The 27,570-nt window shown below is 39.0% G+C and overlaps 3 protein-coding genes across 3 annotated transcripts; all 3 read left to right on the top strand.

The window, feature by feature from the left end:
- The first annotated feature begins 4,173 nt into the window (after window positions 1-4,173).
- slc13a3 (solute carrier family 13 member 3) lies at window positions 4,174-11,665 on the top strand. The gene is made up of 12 exons (XM_028583427.1): window positions 4,174-4,424; window positions 5,251-5,429; window positions 6,272-6,341; window positions 6,987-7,166; window positions 7,251-7,376; window positions 7,825-7,917; window positions 8,009-8,113; window positions 8,261-8,358; window positions 9,448-9,560; window positions 9,953-10,114; window positions 10,804-10,941; window positions 11,025-11,665. The coding sequence occupies exons 1-12, from the start codon at window positions 4,189-4,191 to the stop codon at window positions 11,205-11,207; spliced, it is 1,683 nt and encodes a 560-aa protein (XP_028439228.1). The 5' UTR covers window positions 4,174-4,188; the 3' UTR covers window positions 11,208-11,665.
- A 2,363-nt stretch (window positions 11,666-14,028) lies between these two features.
- On the top strand, window positions 14,029-19,553 carry ocstamp (osteoclast stimulatory transmembrane protein). The gene is made up of 3 exons (XM_028583605.1): window positions 14,029-14,116; window positions 15,755-16,757; window positions 16,847-19,553. The coding sequence occupies exons 1-3, from the start codon at window positions 14,079-14,081 to the stop codon at window positions 17,192-17,194; spliced, it is 1,389 nt and encodes a 462-aa protein (XP_028439406.1). The 5' UTR covers window positions 14,029-14,078; the 3' UTR covers window positions 17,195-19,553.
- Window positions 19,554-21,310: 1,757 nt separating this feature from the next.
- On the top strand, window positions 21,311-24,122 carry LOC114559285 (thyrotropin-releasing hormone receptor). Its single transcript, XM_028583873.1, has 2 exons — window positions 21,311-22,087; window positions 23,730-24,122. The coding sequence occupies exons 1-2, from the start codon at window positions 21,311-21,313 to the stop codon at window positions 24,120-24,122; spliced, it is 1,170 nt and encodes a 389-aa protein (XP_028439674.1).
- The last annotated feature ends 3,448 nt before the right edge of the window (window positions 24,123-27,570 follow it).

Here is a 27,570-nt window from a genome sequence, read left to right as displayed (position 1 = left end):
TTTAACAAACTTCTGATATGCTAACAGGGTTTAAATGAAAAAGCTCAGCTAATTATTTGTGTTTTTAATTGTGCTGTGAATTACTATGAAAAATTATACATTTACTTGTCATGATAAAACTAGAGCAACTGTATCACTCAGCTTTTGGGATTCACCCACCACATGTAATGCTTTAGTTCCTGTCATGAATCAACTGCTCACAGAAAATGATACCACTCCGCAATGAGTAGAACCACAAACACCAACAAAGATATCAACAAGCCGTTATTAGATGTATAATCAGATGTACTGTTGTGGTTATGTTATCTTTAAAAATCTGCCTCTGAGTTCTCCTCCTGCTTTACAAAGTCAAACTAATACAGAAAAAGCATTAAATGGATCACGGCCTTTTGAAAATGCTGATTTGAGTTCATGAAGGAGGCGAGGCATCTCACAGAGAGCAGCTCAGCATGCACACAGTGAAGGAAAATGTGCACAGATCCCCACCTACTGGCACAGCCTCAGACAGCACCACCACCACATTCAGACAAAATCAAACTCTAAACTCTAAAGAGTTAATAGGGTTGAAGAGTTGAACTGTTTTTAAAAAGGCTTTACATCATTTAAATTTGTGAGATTTGGTATTTGGTATGATGCACCATGGAGTGAGCCAGTAAGTATAAACTCACTACTGGGTTTAAAAGAAGAAAAAAAAACTGTTGTAAATTTGATTCATTACATTTGTGATTTAATGATGATGCAGTCTGTCTCTAGATCTTTACATAGCAAATATGTTTTACTACTATATGTTTTGAATGTACAGACACTTTAACTTGAGTTTTTTTTATTTGAACAACAAAAACAAATTAGAAACATGCAGAACAATGCTGTTCATGTTTTTTATAATGGCTCATGCCAACTATGTTTCTTGGGTTAAAAAAATGTAATCTTTATTTTTGTATTGTCCTACTTTTATATTGACACTAGAAAATAGAAGCGTAAAGCACCATGCTCTTTGTAGTAAATATGCATTATAACTATCTATCAGAAAGTATCAGGTTACAGTTACAATAGGGTTAGAATACAGAAGTCTACATAGCATTTCTATTTTTTATGAATGGATTTAAATGTAGATTTAAACCTACATTGTGTAATTTTTTGTTGTTGATTCTTAGCAAAACCCCCTTTGTTCCTTCACAAATATGTGCTCATTCATGTGTAATTACTTCCATCAACTAATCAAAGTATTCTCGTAAGTGTAGAATCTGCCATTCACAATCATTCAGAATACATACGAGCGAGTCGCTCGAATGACGGCCGCCATGTTGCACCTCCATCTTTAAAATACATTAGCCAAAGAGGGACATACCTCAGCCTTTCACCCTCTTACACTCGATGGCACCGTGACGAATGCCAGTAGGCGATTACTCGCCAGGGAAGCGAAAAAGAGAATTAAAACGACAACGCGACAGGCAAAGCAACAAGACCAAAGTTAATATTGGAGTGGCTAAATCAGCTGGACGATGGAGATACTAAGAGCTAATTTCGGGTGGGCCCGGGGCTAGAAAGTAATATTTAGTTCGTTGTTATATACAATTTCACCACTAGATGGGAGAAATTCTTACACAATGTAGCTTTAAATGTACTGTTTCCCTACTGATTCTAAAATTCCCTTAGGCGATGCGCAGAATTTCTTCCTCTTTCCAAGGAGGTTGTAGCATGTCAGAACTTGAGAGCAAAGCCTGAAGTGTTTACTCAGTTTTAATGATTTGGTGGCACACCTGATGACAACATTCAGGGTTCAGGACAGCCAAAAGGCCACAATAAGTCAGGAAGTTCACTGTTTACACAATGAGTAACGTGAGCTAATTAAATAAGCTGGATACATGGTTAAATGTGATTTGTTCTTACCAGTGTTCTTACCAGTGTTCTTACGTGTGTACTTTGTCCACAGCAATCCCAACAATTGGCCCCAAAACGTCCCAGTTAGATAGTCAATGCTGTAAACATGTTCTTTGTTAATTTTTACAATCATTAGCCAAAAGAACCAAGCAGGCCTGCCTTGTTGCATGATCCACATTTTCTACAAACCTTGCCATTTTTAGCGTGTGGCTTGCTAGCTCGAAGGTTGTTGTTGTTTCGCGTAATAAAGGGATTTTGGGAACGGCAACACACATAGAGACGAAAGTCGAGGGGCAATGCCTGACCACGTGGCCGGATGTCAGGCTTTATCTGTGTGGCCGTAAATAGAACGGTTGTAGGCTATGTGCTGTTTTGGGAGTCTTTGGAAATCGACCTTTAATGTCATTCAGGTATGAAGATGTGTGGCTATAGTTGTAATCAGACCAGACTTTACCAGCTGCAACATTAAAGTGATGTACACATCAATGCATCAACAATTAAAGATGAATCCAGTCATTTCTGAAATGGGCCATTCTGCATATTGCATAATGAGCCTAAATTTACTGTTGGTATTTATAGGCTATATTTTCATCGTAATACTTTTGTACTTTTACTTGCAGGGTTCTTACTTGAGTTGTGGTGGTAGCCTACTTTTGTGAAAGATGTGAATTATTGTAGCTTGATGTTGTTTTGCCTATATATACAATCCCTGGTTCATCAACCTGCAAGCTGCTCTTAAGCTGCACTTGTGTTTGGCCTCTTACTGAGAACTCAACGGGAGAAAAGCAAACTGTCCAAACTGGGAACCAAATCACAGTGCCCAAATAAACCCGGATAAAGTCCTGCTGCAACTTGCTGCTGCACTATGGTGACCCTTCTGTTTAACAGGCTTTCCTAGAACAAACAGAAAATCTTGTCTATACATGAAAAGGTCTACCAGATGTCGCACTGAAGTCTGTCAGCCATTGTCACCGCCCTACGAGGAGTTAAACTGTAGTGGCAAGTAGTTAATCTTCTCTGTACTCGGACAGAGTCTTCAAAGTACGTCCTATAACAGGCTCCCCTCAGCACTCTGGAGCTCCCTTCCCTCTAAACAGAGCTAAAGTTCACTCCGGAGATGAAACTATCAGTTGTGTCCAACAAGCTGTGGTGCATCCACAAAGAGCTGATTCTCCTGCTCACTCCACTGGTGTTTCTGCCGTTACTTTTTACTCTGCCGGAAAAGGTGAGTGAATTAAGCTATTTCTCGTCTTCTTTTTGTCATGAATAGCCTAATGAATGAAATCATCAGACCGAGACTCAGTGGTGGAAGAAGTACTCAGATCCTTTACTTGAATAAATATATTATACCATAGTCTAAAAATACTCCATTACAGTAAACTCATTATGCAGAATAGCTCCTTTCAAAGTGGTATATTATTATTATTATTATTATTATTATAGAATTTTATGTAATTATGTTTTATTGTGTTTTATCACTAACAAATACATATAAGAGCATGTTATATTTGTATTTGTATACTACTGAATCTAAAAAGCATATCATGTTTTTCAATCATGTTTTTATGTAAAAAGTAATTTGTAACTATGAGTGAAAAATAGATGTAAAAGTATAATATTTCCCTTTTTTAAATGTAGTGGAGTGGAATTATGAAGTTATAGGCCTACTTATAATAAAAAATACTACAAGTAGCCTAATGTTAGCTGCAGCCCTGTCTCAATAAACTAAATCTAAAAAAATTATTAATTTATTATGTTTATATTACGTTAAACGTTTTTCACATTACACACTAGCCTGAATTACACACACACATGCTCAATACCTATACGTGCACTAATGGAGAGATGTCAGAGTGAGGGAGCTGCCCATGGAAGGGCACCCTGTGCAGGTGGGGGTTCGGTGCCTAGCTCAAGAGCACCTTGGCAGTGCCCAGGAGGTGAACTGGCACCTCTCCAGCTACCAATCCACCACCATACTTTGGTCCGTATGGGGACTTGAACCAGCAACCCTCCAGTTCCCAACCCAACTCCCTAACTCCCTACTGACTGAGCTACCCCCCCCCGCAATTATATTTATGCCACACACTGTACACTATTCCTTAGGAATTGTATTCAACTATACAGAAGCATGCCTCTTATGCACACAGGTGCACACAAATGCAATTTTTCTCTCTCTGACAAAGTCACTGTATTTCTTCCTTTTTTTCCCCTGTCACATCTTTTTCTTCTTTTTAAAGTTGGCTAAACATTAATGACCACATGTTGCTTATCTTTTAGGAGGGAAAATGTCTTTATGTGGTGGTGCTGATGGCTATGTTTTGGTGCACAGAGGCCCTTCCTCTGGCCGTCACGGCAATGCTTCCGGTCTGCCTCTTCCCAACACTGGGAATTCTTCCATCCAAAACAGTCTGTCCTCAGTACTTCCTGGAAACCAATTTTCTCTTCCTCAGTGGTCTTGTGATGGCGTCGTCCATCGAGGAGTGGGGCCTGCATCGCAGAATCGCCCTAAAGGTCCTCACTATTGTTGGAGTAAAACCAGCCTGGTGAGAAATCACAGGAAAAACATTTTAAAGGATACGTCTGGTGATATTCTGTATTGTTCTTATTCCCAACAAATCTCATTAAAAGAACAAAACCAACAATAAATCGATCTACTAACAAGTATTGCCTGTGTAGCCAAAACCTGATATATCTTATATAGTGCTATAGAGCTCCATTGTTGTCCAAAAAACGATTTAAACACTTGAGTGAGCCACACTGTTGCAATATAGGTTAGTGGGATGTGTGAAGGAGCTGATGGGAATACAAATCAATCAATCGATTACAGTGAAATCACTGTTATCGATTGATTGATTGATTGATTGATTGATTGATTGATTGATTGATTGATTGATTGATTGACTGATTGATTGATTGAGAAGGCATTGGAAATCTTAAGATGCCCCTCCCGGAGGTAGAAGAAGCACAAAAATGTTTTGTTTTTTATATTCTCTTATTCTCTCAAAAACTGAAACACTTAGCCTACACCTACTGTGCAACATCTTCTTTAATAATGATGAACATGGGCTCTGTAGCTTATTTTGAGTTGATCTATCATACACCATCCTTCTGCTGATAGTAGTCATGAGAGGAAATGATTAAGGAAATTATATACTGTATGTTTAAAAAAAAAAAGTATGTATTTGTGACCCATTTTAAAGATTTATGTCTTTAGTCTTCATGGATTTTATTGACATTAAGAAAATATAGAATATCGCCAACCTTACCCCTCTAAGGTAGCGTGCTCCTTATTCCAAAAAGAACATCTTCCAAGTCAGCAGCTATGATAATGATTAATGTTATTCATTTGAGATTGAATTATTTCCCTAGGCTTATACTGGGAATGATGCTGACCTCGTCCTTCCTGTCCATGTGGCTCAGCAACACCGCCACCACAGCCATGATGCTCCCTATTGCTAATGCCATCCTAGAGAGTCTGTTTGGAGACCTGGAGACCCTGAAAAGGAAGAGCAAGTCCACAGAGGATCCTGAGAATGACCTAATAAATGGTATTTTTCATGTTGTTTACCTGACATGGGGAATGACTGTTTACTTGGAGCTGCTCTAATCAATATTTTTATTTTAACAATGGATGAAATTACTATCTATAACGTGAAAGGTGTAGTGATGAGCCCATTGAGAATAATCACCAACTCTGAGTTTCCCTCAGTGCTACTGAGCATCTTAACAACTTTTAGCTCATCTTTTAAGTTTTCCTGCCCACAACTTTACTGTTTTAGTCGCATTGCTCTCATAAACTTTTCATCCACAGCAAGCAGCTCAAAAGCTCTGATAAACCCATGTACACTACCTACTCAGCCCCAAACAGACAGACAGCTTAGAGACTAGTTGGTGAACATAGTGGAGCATTTAGCAGCCAAAGAGCCAGATTTTCTTTCTCAAGTGTTGGTGGAAACCAAAAACAAAGCAAAAAGAAAGAGAATATTTTACATTCATCCAATGGCCAGAATCCCGACTTCAAATAAATCATAATGTTGCTCTGTAACTGCTGGATGTGTAACTATAAGCAAACGTGTGTTGGAAAACCAACTTTATAATGTGATTATATGTCAGTGTTGTGTGACCAGCATTTTCCACTGACCCCAAATGACAGAAAACCTTATCTTTACTAGCGTTTGATATGTAATCTAAGTCGTGAACTTTGTACAGTTCTGGGATACAAAGTTAGTGAATATCCAATTGGTAGGTGATAAATGATGCTGGATGGACCTAAAGTCATATATTAAATATATGAACAGCATAAATGAACCCGCACCCGACACACACAAAGAGCAAAAACTCTTGCTTATATTACTACATGACGGCAACTCTTTGTTTCACCTTCTTTCAGGTCAGTCTACTGTAAAGCTGCAGTCACTGCCCTCAATGCCCTCAGAAAAATTAATGCTGTCAATAGATGGGTAAGAAACAAACACTGAGATCGTTTCACACAAGCCTATACATCCTTCAACATTTAAAACAAATTGGATTGAATTTGGATGCCGGTTTTTTTTTTAAGAAATTTGACCTTTTGGGAAATTTGCTTTTGTGATTTCCTACCAAGAATTAAATGAGAATACTCTCGTGCCTGTATGGTAAATATGACACAACAGCCAGGAGACCGTTAGCTTAGCATTAAAGCAAGGGGAAACAGCTCAGCTGTTCAGCTGTCCGAAAGTTAAAATAAAATCCAAGAAATAGTCTTGCACAATGCACAAAACCTCGCGTAAAACTACAACTTGTCATTTGTACACTTTTTTTTGTACAGATTTAAAAAAAACAGATATCATTTGTTGATTAGTGATCTTTAGAGGTGCTGCTAGGTTGATTTAATTAGTTTTGGACAGAGTGAGGCTAGCTGATTCCCCCTGTTTCCAGTCTTTCAGCTACGCTAAGCTAACAAACTGCCGGCTGTATACATTTTCTCATCTTTCTCTCAGCAAGAAAGCAAATAAGCGTATATCCTAAAAGTTCTTAGTCCCGTGTTAAACTCTTTTGATGAAAATGAATGAATGTACTTATTCACAGTTCATTTTATGTAATCATGTCTCTTAAAACATCAAAAGGACAGATGAGACGGAGCAGAGTGACATGAGGACGGCTGAGGAGATCCAAACGGAGTCGGCCTATCAGCTGAAGGTGTGGAAAGGATTCTTGATCTGTATTCCCTATGCAGCCAGTATCGGAGGGACCGCCACGCTGACAGGCACCGCGCCCAACCTCATCCTGATTGGACAGCTGAAAAGGTAACTTCTCTTTTTGTGTGTGTGCAGCGTTTAAACAGTGAAAACTTTGCATCATCAGAAACTATCAGCTACTTTGTTTTACAGCTACTTTCCAGACTGCGACCTCATCAATTTTGGCTCTTGGTTTGCATTCGCTTTCCCGCTCATGCTTCTCTTCCTGTTTTTGGGATGGATTTGGATCGCGTTTCTCCACGGAGGATTGAATACACGGTAATGTGGTGTCAGACATTTGCTTATTGCAGATTACATTGTTTAAATTTGGATTTTGATTCTTAAATTCTTGATTCTTTTAAAAAGCAGTTGGAGACTTTTGTTTTTTTTTATGGGTGTCTGATTTTTCCTTCTTATGTCTTTTATTGATTGTATTTCATTTTATTGTGGAGAACTTTGAGATTTGTATCCGTTAAGGGTAGTATGTATAAATAAACTTTACTTGCTCACTTAAGAAACTTGATACAATCATGTTAAAATGATCTTTGCGCTGATTTTTAGCCAAAACAGTGAAGGCCAAATGTCAAGAGGGTTATTTATTTATATTGATTTATATTCATATGAGGGAAAAGGCTTTTAATTGTAGATAATCTTTGTAGATATGGAGTGCAGTCATTTTCATTTGTAGATTTCCATGTGTCACACAGTGTGTTTTTATTGTGTGCAGATTGTGCTTCACGCAACACGACCGGAGAGCCAAGGCAGAGGCCAGAGCAAAGGCTCTAATAGACGAAGATTACAGAAATCTGGGGCCCATAAAGTGAGGATTGTGTATGTCTGCAAATCTCATGCAATACAGGGTGAGGGAGGACATTTATATCACCGAGTTAACTTTACCTGCTCACTTTCAGTTTTGCAGAGGGAGCGATCGCTTTCTTTTTTATATTGTTTGCTGTTCTGCTGTTCACAAGAGATCCCAAATTCATCACTGGCTGGTCTGTGTTTTTTAAAAAAGGGTAAGAGAGGCACATGTGATGAAAAACATAAATTAGTTTGCTTGTTATTATGTAATTTCTTGTTTGGAAATGAACACAGAATGTATGTATTGAGAAGCCTGTTCATTATCTTTCTCTAATAAAGATCCCTTCCTCGTTGTCCTGCAGGTACGTCTCAGACGCAGTCACTGGTGTGATCATTGTGTCCATATTGTTCTTCTTCCCCTCGCAGAAACCTTCTCTGAGCTGGTGGTTCGACCCTCACGGTCAGTGAGCTCTAAAAGAACACACCTATTAATGGTTCATTTAGCGGACATAGGACTTTCAGCGATATTTGATATCTAACCTATTATTTTAATCACTGTGATAATGTGATTTAAGTTATGGTATAAATAAACTATTTTGATTAGATTTGATTTGTGCTGGAAAAAAGGGAGAATACCATCAAATAAAGAGATATAACAAATGGAAGCGACCAGTTAGCAGCTTGGGTCGAGTCAGAAGTTGATTTTAATGACCAAATATTTGTGAACGATTTAAAGACATTCGGTCTGTGTCTCTGGCACAACTATTGCGGATACTGTAAATAAGCCGAGGAATGTTAATAATGTAGATTAGAGAGTCTGGAGCTGAAACTGTAGTTTCTCTGTTTCTGTGATTAGAATAATCTCTTAACGCTATGCACTTTGGGGTTTTTGTTTGTGTATGTGTTTGTGTGAACATGCGTACAAACTGTACGCACGTGTTTGGTGTGTGCTGGAGACACGTGCGCGCGTGTGTGTGTGTGTGTGTGTGTGTATTATTTTCAGCTGAGCAAATAAACCACTGGACACAAGCAAAAAAAAAGAAAAGCAAATCATGGGGCTCATTTGTCCCTCTCAGTGTAGGTCAAATGTTTTGAATGTGAAAATTGTGGAGTGGAAAATTGTCTTTATCCCACCAAAACTGTAGGATATAGCAACAAAAGATCATCATCAATGTATAAAACATGAAATAAACGCTCTAGATTTGTGGGGGAGTTTTTACTCTAAAATTCAGATTGCAGTTGGACTTACAGACTTATTAAAAACATTTTGAATTGCCCAAGCAGCATTATAGTGCCCCTTAGTCTCTTTTATTAAAATCTTGATTAAAGCTGTGAAATGCACCCTTTTGTGCAGGAAGTAAACAAAACATTGTTTACTGTATACAGTTGTGATTTAGAAGTTTGAACTGCGTACATCTTTTATGGAATCAGCTGACAGCACTGATGTTGTAGAAAACATTGTGCTCATAAAACATGAGCACAATTTATTATATGATAATCTTGAATTGGAGTTCTTAATTGTTTGTTTCCCTCCATGTCTTTCCTTTAGCGTCAAATACTCCTTATGTCCCACTCTTATCATGGAAGAAAGCTCAGGACTCTGTTCCCTGGAATATCCTCCTGTTGCTCGGAGGCGGCTTCGCTATGGCTAAAGCTTGTGAGGTATAAATGTTGTTGTTTTTTTCAGGTTAAACAAACTAGATATAATGTTTTAATTAGAGAACTTTAAAGGTGCTGGTAGGTAGATTATGCTACCCTTGGACAAAGCCAGGCTAGCTAACTGACTGCTGGCTGTAGCATTATATTGAATGTATAAATCTGGAAGTGGGAATGTCTCAATCTTCTCATCTAAACTCTAGGCAAAGTTTCTTTCCAGCTGAATGCAAGATTAGTGACTTTAGAGTTTGCATGTCATACGTCTGTGTAATAAATGCATCTCTTTTGTTCTGTTGGCTCATTGCTGCTCTGCTCTGTTGGGTTCTGTTCTTCTCTTTGCTTCATTGTGTTGAGATTTGATCTTTGACCTTTGACCCCGATCTTGTGGCTTTTGGCAGGAGTCTGGACTGGCCTCCTGGATCGGGGGCCACCTCCAGCCTTTGGCCGAGGTCCCTCCTGCTGCAGCTGTGATGTTGATCACTGCTTTCCTGGCCCTTTTCACTGAGTTCGCCAGCAACACTGCCACAATTATCATATTTCTACCCGTCATTGCTGAACTGGTAACACTGGTGTTCAACTTAAAGATATAAATTGGGTTGGATTCTGTGTTCCTGTTATGAAGTGGCCATTAGGATGACAGTACAGTAGACAAACCGGCACGGCAACTCATGAACTGTACAGGAACATGGTTTGTTGCTGACCTGGTTCTTTATGTTCGTCAAAGGCTTCGTATGCTTGTAAAACACTTGCAATAGATGTTGTTATGTTTGTAGCCTGTTGGACATGAACTGCTGTTGTCAGTAATCATTATCTGCATGCACTCAGAGAATCGTTTACAGGATGTATATGTCCTAAACATTTGAACCGTGACCACCCAATTTCCTTAAAGGGTCAGTTCACCCATGCTACTGACCTCTATGCAATGCAGCCAATGCATATACTTTTGGTTGTTTTTGCCCAGGTTTTAAAATGATCTTATTTGAACAGTTTTCATTGGAACTACTTTTTTCTCTTATTTTGTCTTTACATGAAAACTCTTATAATCGAGACGTCATGTGCGTCCTTTTCTTTGCAGCTGAGCCCGAGTTATTTGGGCACTTTAGATCTTGGATAGAATATAAAGTTGTGTGGGTTTGAACAACGCTTTTTCATATGAAATAAGTTTGCAATAATGGGGTCACGAAAGTACTAAATGACTTACATCCTATCCTTAAAATGTGATGACTTTGTTTCAACTTTGTCTTTGCAGGCTATTCGTGTCTCAGTGAACCCTCTGTACTTCATGATACCTGCAACAGTAGGATGTTCATATGCCTTCATGCTGCCAGTGTCCACACCACCCAACTCCATCGCATTTGCAACGGGACATCTCATGGTCAAAGACATGGTAAGATCCTCACATCGGACACTAAAACCTAATGTCACCTTTCATCACCTATAGCTTCGTGTTTTCTACTCCTGTATTCTCAGGTGAAAACTGGCATTGCGATGAACATCCTGGGTATCCTCTCGGTCTCTCTGGCTATGAATACGTGGGGCGTTGCCATGTTTGACTTGAACGTGTATCCAGAATGGGCTCACCCCATCAACACATCCGCTGTTGTTACTGATGTGCACCTATCACCTGTCCAGTCACTTAATGCTACACTCTGATCACTCACCCAAAGAGTATCAGAAGATTGTGTAAAGATTTAACACTAAACAGGGACAAAAGTCTGTCTGTAGACGTCTTCATTTGTGTCAGAAGCCTCTGGGAGCTTCAGCTGTTACCTTTCAGTGATGAATTTTTTGAGTTTGTTACTCAAGTGTCTTTTTAGTCTCTCGAGTGCCAGGATTTCATGCCGGGAACTGTTGGTAATGGCATACTCCAAGTTTTAAGTTTTAAAGATTAAGTTAAAAACAAGCTACATTTTTTTTTTTTTACATTTAACCTCAACAACAATGACAGCGAGAGCTCTGAAGAGTTCTCTTTAAAATATTTTAGGAAACTCCACAGTCAGACTGCAGAGTGTACTGTTTGTATTAATGCTAGACTGACCTCAGCTGGAAGAATGAGAGACACCTCTGTGAATAATTATTTTTAAATATGTATTGTTTTTGGTTAAAATTACTGAGAGATCATGTTACTTGTTTATGTATTATATGATGCATGTTTAAAGCCATAGCACATAAACATTATTTTAAATCTTTTCTACATTAGAGTATGAATCCTGACTAAAAAGTGTAAATGATGATTTGCATTCATATAAATAACTGTGTTACAAAATATTGTTGGAGTTTGTATTATGATGATTTAGTTGTACTTAATCTCTGTATTTGCCTGTAATGACTGCACATAGCAAGCTTATTGTTAAGAAAACGCCTTTGTTATTAGAGTATTTGCAACAGCTAAGGTTTGTTTGAGTTTTTATCCCAAAATGACCTTCAATCCTCAGGTTTTGAATAGCTGTGCCTGTACGGCTTCAGGTTTAACACCTATTAACACATTTTGGCCTTTGCACACACAAATAGAGCCAGACAGAGTGCACAGTTGTAAAGTACTTCCAGTGTTTGTGGATCATCAACGCGTGTTTGTCTGTCTGAAATCACAAGGCCCGACAACAATGGTTAACCAGTGCAAGGCTGTGGTTGTTACTGAGTGTTAGCAGGGTCACTGCAAAATGACCCATGGTGTTTAAATGCAAAACTATAAAAAAAACAACCGAAACCAGACGAGAACAGAATGTACCCAACTGTCTGCACAACTCAAACAAACTTTGATCTGAACCAAAGCTGATTTAGGCTATATTTTTTGAGGATCCAAAGACAGATTAGAACTATCTTACTATTCAGTTGTTACTCATTAAAAAATAAAATTGGCATTTCCGTATCAATGATAACTGGAACTATAATTTTATACTAAATCCCATGTATCTCTAGTGACACAAAATATGTAGTATTTATGGAATGGACCACCGGAGGAAAACAGAGGAGGGTCATGTCTTTTTATTCTTTGTTGAGGGGAGGGTCATTCAAAATTTTTTAGTCCAGGGGGGTGGGGGTCACCCAACTTTTGTATTCATAGAAACAGAAAAATTTCAAAGTGGCTTGTTTGATGCATATTTTTCCATGTAGCTCTCAGTCTCGGCCCTCCTTCGCTACCAGATGGGTCTGACCCATGATTTGGCTGTGGGGCAGGGGGAGCACTGCTCCCCTGGTGGCTGAAACAGATAATTGCATTGTTTATTAAAAAAATGAGTGGAATAATTACGTCTGGCATGACCAGATATTTTATAAATAGATTAAATAACACAAAACAACTAAATGGTGGTAGGTAATACATCTGATTCCATATACTGCTTTAGTAAAAAAAATATTTCCTGGCTGATGATGGGAGCAGCAAGACGTAAAAAACGAATATTAATGTTGCTAGTCTGGACATCTTACCGTGCCACGTTTGCAATAAAGGTTTCCTAAATGCCACATTTGATGTCAGCTTACTAACTGATTGCGGGTTTTGTGTAGATTTGGACTTTTCTACGTTTATTTCACTTTGTTTAAACGGCCAGGTGGAGGAAGCCTAGAAACAAGACCCATAGCAACCAGTTTGTGTGTTGAATGTTACCCAGTGTCCTTTGCTGAATGGTCTCAGAGGAGTAACTAAGTATTTGAAGTAATGCAGTAATGCAGGAAATGTAGTTTCCATGCTTATTGTGTTTCCACAACGTTAGTGAGTACATCTACTGAAATGGCCACCACACCATAACAGAGGAGTGTGATGCGTCAGATGAGAATGCAGAGGTTTAGTCACATATGTCATTGCTTTTAAAGAACAATGGGAACCTGTATATCTTTGTCAAGCGCAAACCAGTGTAGAAGGTATTGATAAATTGTTGGGGGAGGGTCATGCCTTTTTTCCATTTTGACTTGAAGCGAATGTGAAACTGTAAAAACAGTATTGGACAGCAAATTCAATGATGACACTATAAGAGATGAACGACCAAAGGTTTTGTAAAATGAATAAGAACGGTAACAAGGAAACTAAATTCCCAAAAGTATAGACCGCCTACCTGTCAAATTAGTCCAGTATATGGCCACATAAAGTGCACAAGACTAAGTAGTAAAAAGAGTAAAAAAAAGAGTAAAAAATACACAACAGTTATACCAACAGTAGGTCAACAGTCGAAAGGGTCAGTAAAGAGCTTAAATGCAGCCAAACAGCTACATATTCGTACAGCTTCAGCAGATGAATGTTAAAAACAAAACAAAATAAAATCTTGTAGTGTCAAACACATTTTGAAATGGAGGGGGTGATTTCTACATAATGTGAGTGTTTGTTGGCTAAAACAAACAATACAAATTGCATATTTCCAAATCATATGTCATTGAGAAAGTGTGACCTGTGTCACATGGGAACTTGTAGGCAGCCCACAAATATCAACATGACTGTGACTGTTCTGAGAAGTTCCTCTTCTAACCTTCACGTCAATGAACAGAACACTTCCCAAACCTGTTTTTTCTTAAACTCATATTGTCGTAGAAAGAATGCAGTTCCTCATAGAGAATATTATTATACCTGTCAGGTAAGAATTGTTATTTATTTTCTATCTATCTATCTATCTATCTATCTATCTATCTATCTATCTATCTATCTATCTATCTATCTATCTATCTAATCTTATAATGGCTATATAGCAGTATGTGGTTTATATATAAGTTTTTTTTATTGTATCCACTGTAGGATGTACATAATTGGCAAATGCATGTTGAAGTAAATTAGGCTGCTCATAATTTCCCATTATCATTGTGGTTTACAGAGATCAGTTACATATGGAAGATTATCTTTCTCAGAATTGATCCTTCTCTCCTTCCCCCATCCTTCATTTTTTGGAGTTTAGTTACATGTTTGACACTTTGGGAAATAAGTTTATTTGCTTTCTTGATGAGTTACATGAGAAAATGTCAAATTTTGGCTTTACAGTGAAGATACTGCACAGAAGAGTTGGGCAGATCGATTATTGTTTCTTTTTATTACTCATAATGGTTATCAGAGGTCAGATCAAGCTGATGGTGACGGACTTGATGATAAACATGTGACAACCCGTGTGACGACATCTGGTTTTCAAAAATAAAATGCTAAAAAAGGGTATAAACATCCATGAAAAATGAGATTACTTGAATTACAGTCACAAGAAGTATAAAACACATTAACACCAGAGTAGCTCATTAACTCATTATCACGAGATAACAGCATTTAAAAATCTGACTACACCTTGGCTAAAAAGATGATGGTGATAAAATAAATGTGGCACTTTGTAGTTTTGGCTTATTTAAAGCTAATGTACTTCTTCTGTATGATTCTTGCTGTTCCGAGTTTGTACCTTTATGGTTGAATGCACTTATTGGAAGTCGCTTTGGATAAAAGCATCAGCTAAATGTCAGGCTAGTTGTTTTCCCCTGAGTCCAGTCTTTATGCTACGCTAGGCTAATTACCTCCTTGTTCTACTGTAGCTTCATACCTAAGGTAATAGTGTGGCATTTTGCACATTTGCTTTCTGAAGCCAGCAGCTGGTTAGCCTTAAAGCAACACTAAAGCACTTTTCCCGCTTCGGTCCCCCTACAGGTTGGAAGCGGAATTGTCCATTACCGCTGTCGTAATGTCTCATTTTGTCTCATTCGAACTACAGATCCGCTACCTGATCTGGCAAACTTGCATAATTTTATGTAATGGACAATTCCTCTTCCAACCTGTAGGGGGACCGAAGCGGGAAAAGTTCTCTAGTGTTGCTTTAAGTTTTAGCTTTAGTAAGAACAATTCACCGACCAACGCCTCTAAAGTTCACTAAATAATTAGTTGTATTCTATGGTTGTATCATTAAATCTGTACAAAAACTGAAGTGTAAAAACGACAAGTTGTAGTTTTATGGAGGGTTATGTGCCAGACTATTTATTGGCCAGGTTTAATGATTTCCTGGAGCTTTGTTGCAAGACAACCAACAAAGACAGAGAGGTGTTAGCAGGCAGATTACTTTTAACCTTTGGACAGGCTAACTGTTTTCCCAGTTTCCAGTCTTTATGCTAAGCCAAGCTAAGCTAAGCTAACTGTCTGCTGGCTGATGTAGCTCACATTCAATGGATATAAGAAAGGTTTTCTCTCTGACTCTCGGCAAGAAAGCAAATATTTCCAACCTCTTTGTTCAGGTTGTGTTTTCTCTCCTCAGGAACAGAACAGGATCCTACAGACAGGTTTTAAAATGTATCCTGCTTTACCTGTGGGATGTTTACTCTGCACCTGCACCTGTCAGAGTCAGAGACGTCCTGACTCTACTGTCTCTCTGTGTCACGCTCGCCATCATCACTGGCGGCCTGCTTCATCACTGGCTGTCAACGACTCTGAAATACAACCATGAAGCGTCCATTCAGACTGCCTGCATCTACAGTGTGGCCATATTTCTGGTCTCGTTCCTGTGTCACCCTCTGCGCTGTGTGCTGACCATGACTCTGCCGACAGTCTGCACCAAACAGGGACGCAAACTCCTCATCACAGCCTCCGTCATGATTGTAGTTTTGAACGTCATTCCTAATATTTCGGTGAACGTAGGGGCGGTCGCTCGCATCCTGAAGTGCACCGCTGAGGGTTTCACAAAGACTTTATTAAACTCATCTGAACCTTTGAACAAAGCAAAGAGAGACCTTGTGGAGGAAACCATCAAAGTGAGAAGGGAAGACTTGAGCATTGTCACCAACTTGAGGAAGTTGGATCACTTCACGCATGTTGATGTGTCAGAAGTCAAAAGCAGGTTCACTAAGATGATTGCACAGATAGAGGTCAACTTCTCACATGCGAGGGGCCTGCTAGAAGATTACAAACTGCTGTCAAACCGGATCCTTGCTGCCGTTTTTGTTGCTTTTCTAATCTTTGAATCTGCTCGCTACTTAAAATCTTATCTGGCATCAGTTCAGTTTGATAACGGCTACATCTCCAAAGAGCTTCAGCAAAAAGTGACTCATGCTGCTAAAAATACAACTTGTCCCACAAGCCGCAACATAACAAGTCAGGAATGTACCTCCTGCTTCATTTCACTGGTTGTGGTAACATTATATTTCATTGCAATAACTTTATTAGTAGCTTTGGATCATGTTGTGTATCATATAGTTCAGGCGATTATGCCATGGATACTGGACTTTCCACCGACATCTGCCAGCATAAGTGTCAATTATAAGGTAAGACATTACTGCAGTTCCTTTTATTCTACCTGCAATATTTGCTTCCTCACTTTTAAGGTTTTGCTCTTTGTTTAATCTCCTGCTAGGTTCAGTGGTTCCCCCCTGCCCTTTGTATCATCCCACAATCCTGTGTCACGCGGGAGCTCACAAACTTCCACCGGGATTACAAGTGGACTTTCAACCCCGAGCTAGCGCTCTGTGATGTGACAACTTCAGCTCCGAACCTGGGAGTCACACTCCTGCTGGGCTGTCTCTGGCTGATGAGCTACTCTCTGGTGTTCCTCGAGGTTTACGCCAGACGGCTGCGCAGGAAAATCTCTGCGTCCTTTTTCAGAGAGCAGGAGGAGAGGAGAATAGTTTACTTGATGAAGAAAGTACAAGAGAAGCAGAGTAGAAAAGAGCAAAAAGAGACTATTTGTGTTGAGGTTAGGTGAATGGTTACAGGACAATGCTTTGTTTGTCAAATTTTTCTAAAGATGTTTTTGTCCATGCTAGCTGCTTTGCTCTAGGAATGGCAACGTCGGTGTGTCGGTCCACCACTTCAGGCTGTTCTTGTGAACTATTTGTACATATAGTTTCAAAAAGTAATGCACTGTAGTCCGTATGTATTCCACGTATTTATTAGTGTAAACCCCACATTGATGTTTACTGTAAGGCAGCCCCCTCTACTGTCTGTAGTAATTGTAACCAAAACACTGAGTATGGGACTGTATATCGTAGGGATGAGATAGAGGTGGTGGATTGGTCCCAAAACACAGGACTTGAGGGGACCAGTGTTTTTCTAATCTTAACTAGTTTTGGTGATAACCTTAAACTATAAGCATAGGCCTAACGGTGACCGGTTGTCATAATTTCAAAGATAGATGAAAAGAAATCATTAGAATAGCTGTGCATACATTTTCGTACGAAATCAAACGAACGCGCAATGATGATAACACATTGACCACTTTGATATTTCAACAATTATTTGATGGATTTCCATGATATTTTCTACAGACATAGTTTGGTCCCCAGAGGATGACTCTGACTAACTTTGGTGATCCCCTGACTTTTTCTCTAGCGCCAGCATGAGGTCGATATTTAGCGGTGTTATTGAAATGTCTCAACAACCACCGAGTGGATTGCCATGGAATTTGGTACAGATGCTCTGTGCCCAGAGGACGACTCCTCAGGACTGGGTGTATCCTGACTTGTCACGTAGCACCAACAGCATGTCAAAGGTTTCACTTGTCCAGTGTAATCTCAACATACACTTGATGCATGGGCACCAAAATGATTACAGAGATTCATGGCTCCTACACACTGTATAGCCTATCTAATGATCCTCAGACTTTCCCCTCTAGTGCAGAGGTTGACGTTTGTGGTTTTGAGTGAAATGTCTTAACAAATAACCGATGGATTGCCAGTAAATTTGATGCAAACATGCATGTCCACCTCAGGATGAATTGTAATAACTCTGCTCATATCTTAGCTTTTAATCTAGCGCCATCATCAGGTCAAAATTAAATTATCTAATACTTTACGACCAAATATCTGCAGATCTAATGACATTCCCATCAGCTTCAGTTGTACTTTGTGTTTATTGTTAATCAGCATGCTAACAAATTATAGGATGTCGATGGTCAAAATTCTGAGCATATTAGCATGCTGCCGCACTGCTGGACCTAAGTAGCCTCAAAGAGCTGCTAGTGTGGCTGCATGTAGACTCAGTCTTCTTACCTACAGTAGTCTACAGTTTTTCTTTAAGGTTTGTAACACATCATTCTCCACTCTTATGCTAAGAGTCTGATTTTGCAAAACATAAACTGAAGATAGAGCATCCTGTGTAACAACACATTTTCCTGTGCAGGCATGTCACCACTCATAAGCGCTCACACTCAAACCTGATGTGGTTTTTATAGATGTGCCACCACATCTGCTAACTTTGCATCCTCGTGTGTGTTTGCCTGAATGATAACAGGTTTTTTTTTTCATTCACAAATGTCACAGATCTTATGTTTTACTGTCTGTTTTTTTGTACTGTGTGTGCAGTGTTGTTTTACCTTGTGTGTGGTTCAGTATGAATCTGTTATTTTTATTTTTTATTTTTACCCCTGAGCCCCACTAGATGTCACTATGGTGCTTTGGACAAATGAGGATAGAGAATAATACAGTACCTCCTGTCAGAAAATGAACAGCAATATATTGGATCTTACAATGTTTTGAATATTTTATTGACCTAGATGACTTTTATAGATGAAATGAATCTGTTTCATGTGCACATCCAATAATTCACCCGCCTATTTTAATCAGTATGGCCTTACTAAAACTCCCATGAGCCTTCGGGAGTTTATTTTAAGACACCATCCCAGAATAATAATAGAATACCTCTTTGTCATCTAGTCTATTTTTTATTCTGACTTTTTATCCACTCATGATTGTCTCAAAATTCATCAAACTGTGTAAAGATGATAGACAGAAATTATGAAATATTCATGTATTTTGTGCTTACTATGTGTGTCACAGCTCTGGGCTTATTGTTGGAAAGGCAGTGAACTGAAAGATTATTAAAAATGTAAATCAAATGTAGCTCTTAACATCCAATTTTCCCATTTTCATTCTCTTTAAATAGCTTTAAGGGTGGAAAAATCAACTTTTTTACACTATCTGACACTATCACACTGTACATGTTTGTTGCAGCTCTTCATTGAAGATTCTATGCAATGTTTACATTAAGTTAAATATTAAGACTCAAATATTCGAGGTATCTTACATTTTATAAACATTACCCTAAAATGTAGCCTGGCATGTTTTGATACCATTCTCAACTGGAACTAAAAATAAATGTCAGTGGGTTTGTCGAGCAGTCTAACATTTGTTCATTCGTTCAGACGCAGTATAGGATGGACTTCTTAGCATGCAGCAGTTCAATCAAACAATTACCTGGAAAGAAACTTCTCTGCAGGATTATGTTTTCTTCTTCTGTGAAGCTGTTATCTATTCATTAGAGGAAGCCTGGTGGACTGAGTGCTTTGCAATTGGCAACTACTTGAAATGATAAAATTGCAAGCATCTGTCATGCATTAGCATTCATATCGACAGTCTTGTCCACAGAAAGAGGTTTAAAGAATGGTTTGTTTGAATCTATTTCCATAGCTCTAAGAAGGATTTTGTGGGTCGGTTTTGATGTGTCTTAATGTTTTCGGCTATTGGGAGCAGGTTTTAAACAGTATCAGTATCTACCACATAGTGCCAGGGGCTGTGAAAGCATTCCTAAATGTGCCTCAAAGGAATAGCGAAAATCTTAATCTTATGATGTGTGTTCCTGTTTGTCCTTCAAGATAGTTTTTAATTCTACACTCCTGAATCTGTGTAAAACCAGAGTATCCAAAGATGTAAATTTGTAAAATGTTAACTAAATTATGTCTGCTATGGCAAAAAAAAAAGATCTACTTCCTAATTAGTGCCATTTAAATTCAATGGCCAATCACTGCAGTGGATGATGTGTTAAATTGCAGGCTACCTCCTCTGTTCTTTGGATAATTATAGGATTTATGGCCACAGCCATGGCCTCAATGGTTGACATGACATTTTGAGCTTGGATGGGGAGGTGGAATTGATTTTTAAGTTGGTGGCTGTACAAGGCAGTGTGTTGCAGTGTGGATGTAATGGTGTGTGATGGCAAAGAGAGGCAGGGGTGCACTGGGAAAAAGGGAGGGAGAGCAGGAGAGAGATAGGGAGACATATGTGGACGACTAGAGCGCCTCTGGAGAAAGACATTCATTTGTGTTTCTGGGTTGATTGCACCTGCTACCACGCGAGAGTGAGAGCTGCCTTTTGCAAGTGATGGTAAGCTGCCCATTTTCTTCTCTTAAAAATATTTGTTTACTCTCCCACACTTTTATTTTCTTAACCTGAATCAACTCTAAATGTGTAACGATTTATTTCTGTTATTTCCTTGGATACGGGAATATAAAGAGGATAGTCAGCCTTTTCTGGCTTTCTTCATTTGTTTAAAAAAACAAACAAAAAAAGAACGGATCAAACAGTCAACATAATGGCTTTAGTGTGGGCTTAACCTTTCCCTTCACAGTCATTTGGCTGATAGGAATATGTCCATTATGAGAAACACAGGATACAAATCTTTATGGATGTTAGTGATTAACAGAAAGTTAAATAATGTTGAAGAATATTAAGATTGAAATTTAACCTTTTATTTATATCTCTTTATTTTAAACTAGAGTGACTGAACTAGTCATAATTTGGTGATGTTTGCTGATTCCTGTTATTTCATTAATATATTAAACCTGCAAAGACAGATTTTTTTTGCCATTTGGAGGCAGTGGAAACAAGTTGTGAACATGACATTGACATATTCACCAACCCAGTTTTGATTGATATTCTCTGGATTGCACACAAACAAACATATCTGTTTTTGCAAATGAACCCTCTCCTGGCCCGCCCTACTATTTTCTTACAGTCCCTATCATTTCTCTCATGTTTCTGCATTTAGGCATCTTGTTTTGTGTCTTTGGAGTTCAACTGAGTTGTGGCTGCAGGACTTAAACACAATGGAGAACAACACAACCGTCTTTCAGGAAGTCACTCGAGTTGTAAATCGGACAGAAATACCTCTGAACCCTCTTGAAGAGCAGGCCATTACAATATTTTTGACATTGCTCATTTGTGTAGTAGGGATTGCTGGGAATATCATGGTGGTGCTGGTTGTGCTGCGCACCAAACACATGGTGACCCCGACTAACTGCTACCTCGTCAGTCTGGCTGTCGCAGACCTCATCGTGCTCCTGGCTGCAGGGCTGCCTAACATCTCTGATGTTGTAGCCTTCTGGATTTATGGATACACAGGGTGCTTGTGTATAACTTATCTTCAGTACCTGGGCATCAACGTGTCGTCCTGCTCCATCACGGCCTTCACTATTGAACGATACATCGCAATTTGTCACTCCATAAAGGCTCAATTCATATGCACCGTTTCCCGGGCCAAGAGGATCATAGCTGCAGTCTGGGTCTTCACCTCGCTCTACTGCATTATGTGGTTCTTCTTAGTGGACACGGAAGAAACCGTCTACACCAACGGAGTGGTGGTCACTTGTGGCTACCGTGTCTCCAGGAGCTTGTACATGCCGATCTATTTCTTGGACTTCACTTTGTTCTATGTGATCCCCCTTATTGTGGCCATGGTGCTGTACGGGCTCATCGCCAGGATTTTGTTCATGAGCCCCCTGCCCTCGCATTTGAACGACAGAGCCGGAGGAAGTTCGGTTCACCAAGGTCACTCCAACACCACTAACAAGGCCAACAAGGGTGCAGTCTCTGCAAGGAAACAGGTACTGGAATGGCTGACACACAGTATAGAGCAGGGGTCTTCAACGTTTTTTAGACCAGGGACCCCTTAGCTCAAAGAGAGACCAAGTAGGGACCCCCTACTGCATTTATTGTAAACAATTGAGTTGCATATTAAACTGGACTGATTGGACGAAAATAAATTATTTATACATTATGTTTTAACCGTGAACATACATGTGGAAGGCACAGTGAATCTTTAAGCTGTATAGCTGCCATAGTGGCTAACTTACCTATAGTAAGCTTATCTTCAATATGTAAAAAAAAAAAATGTCACAAATAGGCCAATTTATCTTTGCTATTAATATTTTAGATGCATATCAATGTATATTTTCAAACATATTAAAATTTTTGAAAAAATACATATTCCAAAAAATATTTTTTAAAGATAATTTGGCGGCCCCCCCTGCACTAACTCCGAGGACCCCCCTAGGGGTCACAGATCCCCTGTTGAAAAAATCCACCTTTATTAGAAAATATTAAAATCTCATGAATAATTTCTGATTAAGAAATCTCTTTTTAGCCAAACCTAAAATATATAAAAATCCAAAATTGGATTATTCCTTGGTCAAAATTGAGAAATCTCAACAACTATTACATAGTTTGTAGACGTTCATTGTTCTCAGAGGATGAATCCTACTGACTTTGGTGATCCCCTGATTTTTCCTTTAGCCCACCATGAGGATGACATTTGTGTTTTTGAGTAAAATGTCTTGACACAACTATTGGATAGGTTGCCATGACATTTGATACAGACATTCATGGTTGTCAAACGATGACTTTAGTGATCCCCTGACTTTGAGGTCGAAGTTGACATTTGTGGTTTGGAGTAAAATGTCTCTCTTCACACAACTATTTATCTCACTATAGATGTGTACAAACAAGTGCAACACTATTTATGTAATTCAGAAGAAAGTGACTGAAAGTGTTCACCGTTATCCCCATATAACTTTCTGTCATATTTGTTGAAACTGACCCTATGTTCCAGAAGAACTACATGAAGCAGGTAATTAAATAAAAAAATCCAGCTCCTCTGGCACCACCTACAGCCTGTAGTGCAATTTGCAAAAATCCACAGCTGCCTGTTCAGATGCGCCAATCAGGGCCAGGGGCAGGTGTTTATCTGTGTGCCAATCACTGCTCATTTACACACATTCATTCTCCCTTGTGGGGGGAGGGGCTAAGGAGACCATTTTGGACTTTAGCAGAAAGGGGGGAGGGACTGAGACACATTTTTTGGCTAAGTCCTGGATCTTCACAATCCTACCTATAGCACCTTTAAACAATTAATGCACTTACATCCTGTCTATGAAGGCCACCTTTTCACAGAACCCTCATATGTAATCGTTCAGAAAAGAGCTATAGGCCCTTCCGCTGTAGCATGACCTGGCCTTGTTGCATGTTAGCATTCTGACTTTAGCATTTAGAACAGCTGTCCATAGGTACAGCCTCACAGAGCTAGCATAGCTACAGACTCTTATTATTAGACATCTTCTGTAATACTGACATGATGTCAAACAGAATGTCTGTGATTATAGTTATAACACTTCCTCATTATTGCCACATAATTACATTACTTTTGTTCCTTAATTCCTTGCACATCTGTCTATCTCTCTGCATCAACAGATAACAAAGATGCTGGCTGTGGTGGTCATCCTCTTCGCCTTGCTTTGGATGCCTTACCGAACACTGGTGGTGGTCAACTCCTTTATCGACCCGCCTTACCACAACACCTGGTTCCTGCTCTTCTGCCGTATGTGCGTCTACACCAACAGTGCCGTCAACCCCATCATTTACAACCTCATGTCTCAGAAGTTTCGCGTTGCATTCAAAAAGCTCTGCAAGTGTAACTGGCGACACAAGGAGAAGGCGGCAGAGTACAATGTGCCAATGTATTACAGCGTGATTAAGGATTCTTCCCATGAGAATGAGCTGGTCACAGAGCAGGAGGAAGTGAGTCAAACCAACAAAAGGCTCAACCAAACCGAAGATGACGCAAGCACTCTCAGCATTTCTTAATAAAGGCTTTGATGAGTTTGTTGGCTCTATTCTATTAGGATAATGGCATTATTTGTGTTTAAGATTGCTGTCAGTTCCACCTGTAAGAAAAATGATTTACTGACGCTGAGATCTGTAGACATTTTAGTTTTTGCAGTGACACAGGTTGAATTTGTGGTGTAGTAAGCTAGTTGTGGTACTTTTGCATCAGTATTGTAACTGTGTTGTAAACACAGTATGTGAGACCAGGCTTTTGTGTATTTCACACTGCTTAGTGGGACATTAAGTGCATCATAATGTGCATTGCCATTGCACAAAAATGACTCACTATTTTAATGCACATAAAAATAGAATGACTAGGAAAGATGGACATTTTATGTGACATGTTAGATGCATTTTTGTACATATTTACAATTTTGAGACTATGTCCAGACGTTACGTTAACTCCTTAACTTAACTTAATTTTGACTAGTACCAGTACTTGTTACGTATGTGCAACACTGACCTATAACATTATCAGCATAATGCGTCTCTTGATAACAATTGCACTTGTCCTTTTCATTGTGACACTCTCTGGCTGGAGTGTACTCAAATAGACCACACTTTTTGACAGCACTTATGAACACAGTCCAGATTTTTCCTTCTTATTTTTTAAACCCCACTTAATATTAACAATTCAGACAAAAACAGAGAGGGAGAGAGAGAGAGAGAGAGTTTTCACTGTGCTGTATGTTTCTGTCTGTGGCCCTGAATGCATCACATCTAACCTGTATCTACCAAATTATTTTGGTATTTAATCAAAAAGGTTAATTGGTGAACGTCATCTCCAGATGTTCACCTGCCACGCTATTATCAACACTTTGGTTGAAAATACCTCAACAACTGTTGTATTGACTTTCATGAAATTTTGGACTAATATTCTTTGTTCCCAGATGATGATAGGCTTTGGTGATCTGACTTTTTCTCTAGCACCACCACGAGTCCATGAGGTTGACGTTTGTGGTTTGGAGTGATGTTGTCTTGACAACTGTATTGGCTGGCAAAAACATTAGTTCAGACATTCATGTTCCCCTCACAATGAATTAGCAAATGTAAGGATGCTAACATGCTAAACTTAGATGTTGAACATGGTAGGCTACACTTTATGCCTGCTAAACATCAGCATTGTGAACATGTTAGCATGCTGACGTTAGCATTTTAGCTCAAAGTATCACTGTGACTATAAGTACAGCTTCACTTAGTCTTATTTATTCAGTTATTTATTTATTCATTCATAAGCATCATGATCATACTGTAAATAAGTCAACAGGATAGCTAACCAGCTTCTATAGACAGCTGTAGGCTGGCATGGTTTTAGGTCAGCTAGGCTAAGTAAACACAAGCCTCTACACAGCCATGCTCCACTTACACAGGTGTTTTCACTCATCTTGCCCAATTAGACCGCATCTCAGACCTGTGTGGCCGTGTACAGACTGTTTGATTGGCATCTCCTTCCGTCTCCTGTTCGAGTGGTTACACCTGTTAGTGAGGGAGCATTTCAAATCTTTCCTTATAATTATTTGGGCATTTACTGCTGACAGTAGAAAGCTGACAGCAGGAAATGAGTGGACAGAGACATGAGGAACGACATGCAACAAAGGTCCAGACACAAACGGAGGACGATGGGATTTATGGTTGTCACCTTGACTCTTTATAAATTAATAAAGTTTGGCGTTTATGCCCAGAATAGCTCCAGCTAATTTCACTTGAGGTGATATACCAACTATGCTCCTCTTTCACTCCTTTGAAATTGTCACAGAATTGACTTATTCTGCAATCCAAAAAAAAATATGTAAACAAGCCCTCTGTCAGCCCTTCCACTGAGTTTATTTCTGACTCCGAAGAAATTCTGCATTATAGAAAAAAGTTTGTATCATTAGATTTCCAGTCTGCCAAACTGTGAGGCAGGAGGTAATAACCATGGAAACAGATCAGTTCCAATTCAACACATCGGCCAAGTCAGAGAATGAAAATAAAGTTGTCCTTTTGACAAGCAACAAAACTGACAGCAAGTGCATTATGGGAAAAAAAAATGGGATGTTGCTGCCAACGAGTTTGCTGTCCCCCTTGTCTTATTGCTGTCGTCTTCATCAAGCATGTCTCTGCATCTCAACATGCCCATCTCTACAGACCCGTGTATAAATCCCTTTCACACTTGGCCAATATATTTATCTATTCTGTGTATTGTGCATGTTTGATCTTGTGTTTTTAACATTTTGTAAGCAGGCTTTGTAGTTTCATGTGGATTAACAAATCATTTTAAATGTAAATGTATACATCTAATAAATGTGTACATGGTCTTTATTCATAAGAGTTGTGTGTGTCAAATAAAATAAATCTCGACAGTATTCATCCAGTATTTCCTTTGGAAAAAGAGATTTGATGTAGATTTCCATTAACTGAAGTGGGTCTGTAGCTCTAGCACATTTGCATACAACATCAGTACAGACCCTGCTTAGAGAATAACGGATCATTTCAAGGACACACTTATGATTCTGTTTTGCTTTAATTAGCTAAAATTATTTAGCCTACTGTATATCTTACCATGTGTGACTGAGCATGTCCCACCTTTGTTTGCTTGTTTTTCCAGTTTCCTATAGCTCTAAACTATAAAATTATATTCAAGACTACAGCTGATCATGCAAATAACATAAATAACAATGATTAGCAAAACATGTGCCACTAAGGAAAATGTGATTTTCTAATGCTGGAGCCATGTTCTCTGTCACATCGAGAATATTGTATACGTCCCTCTGGACATTGTGCAGGCTATGTAGTGCTGATAAATTCCATATAAGGAGTTTGTATAATGAAAGAGATGCTACAAAGGTCTGGAGGAAAGAATCAGTGAAAGCAGAAATACACAGAGACCTGCAGCAAAAATGTTGCTCGTGGCTCCAGCAGCCATATATATTTTTTTCTTTTCAGCTCTTTCTTAGATGAGACAACATGGATCGATAATATATTCTTTTTTAATGCGGTCTTTTCTTGTTTTGTTGTATGTCAGATAGAAGAACACCTGTTGCTTCAACTGAAGGACTGCTTGTGCTTGCTGAGTATTATTCTTTACTGATGTTTATTTCAGTCCTACAATTTGTTCCATCAGAAAACTTCCTTTCAAGAAAGTCCTAACACCTTCCTTTGGTTTGGTGCTTTAAATATGGTAGGAACCTAAACTCAAATGTCCAGACCATAGACTGCAAAAAATAATAGATGGAGCTTACAGGTCAGAAAAGTGAAGCCAGAGACTAGAGTTCTAAAACCGTGAATCCCCAACTCAGAGTACGCCTCTTTAGAAGACTAGCGGCAGGTTCTGAGTGTATTGATTCCGATGGAAGAAGCGAACATAAGCCCAGATCATGTCCGATTTGTTTGCCCTATATTCACCAAAGTAAATATTGGACTCATTTTTCACAAGCATATTTTTTTT

The sequence above is a fragment of the Perca flavescens genome, chromosome 7, assembly GCF_004354835.1.
Source record: "Perca flavescens isolate YP-PL-M2 chromosome 7, PFLA_1.0, whole genome shotgun sequence".
Classification (NCBI taxonomy): domain Eukaryota; kingdom Metazoa; phylum Chordata; class Actinopteri; order Perciformes; family Percidae; genus Perca; species Perca flavescens.
The sequence above is the reverse complement of the archived record's forward strand: the minus strand, read 5'-3'. Positions and strand labels throughout refer to the sequence as shown.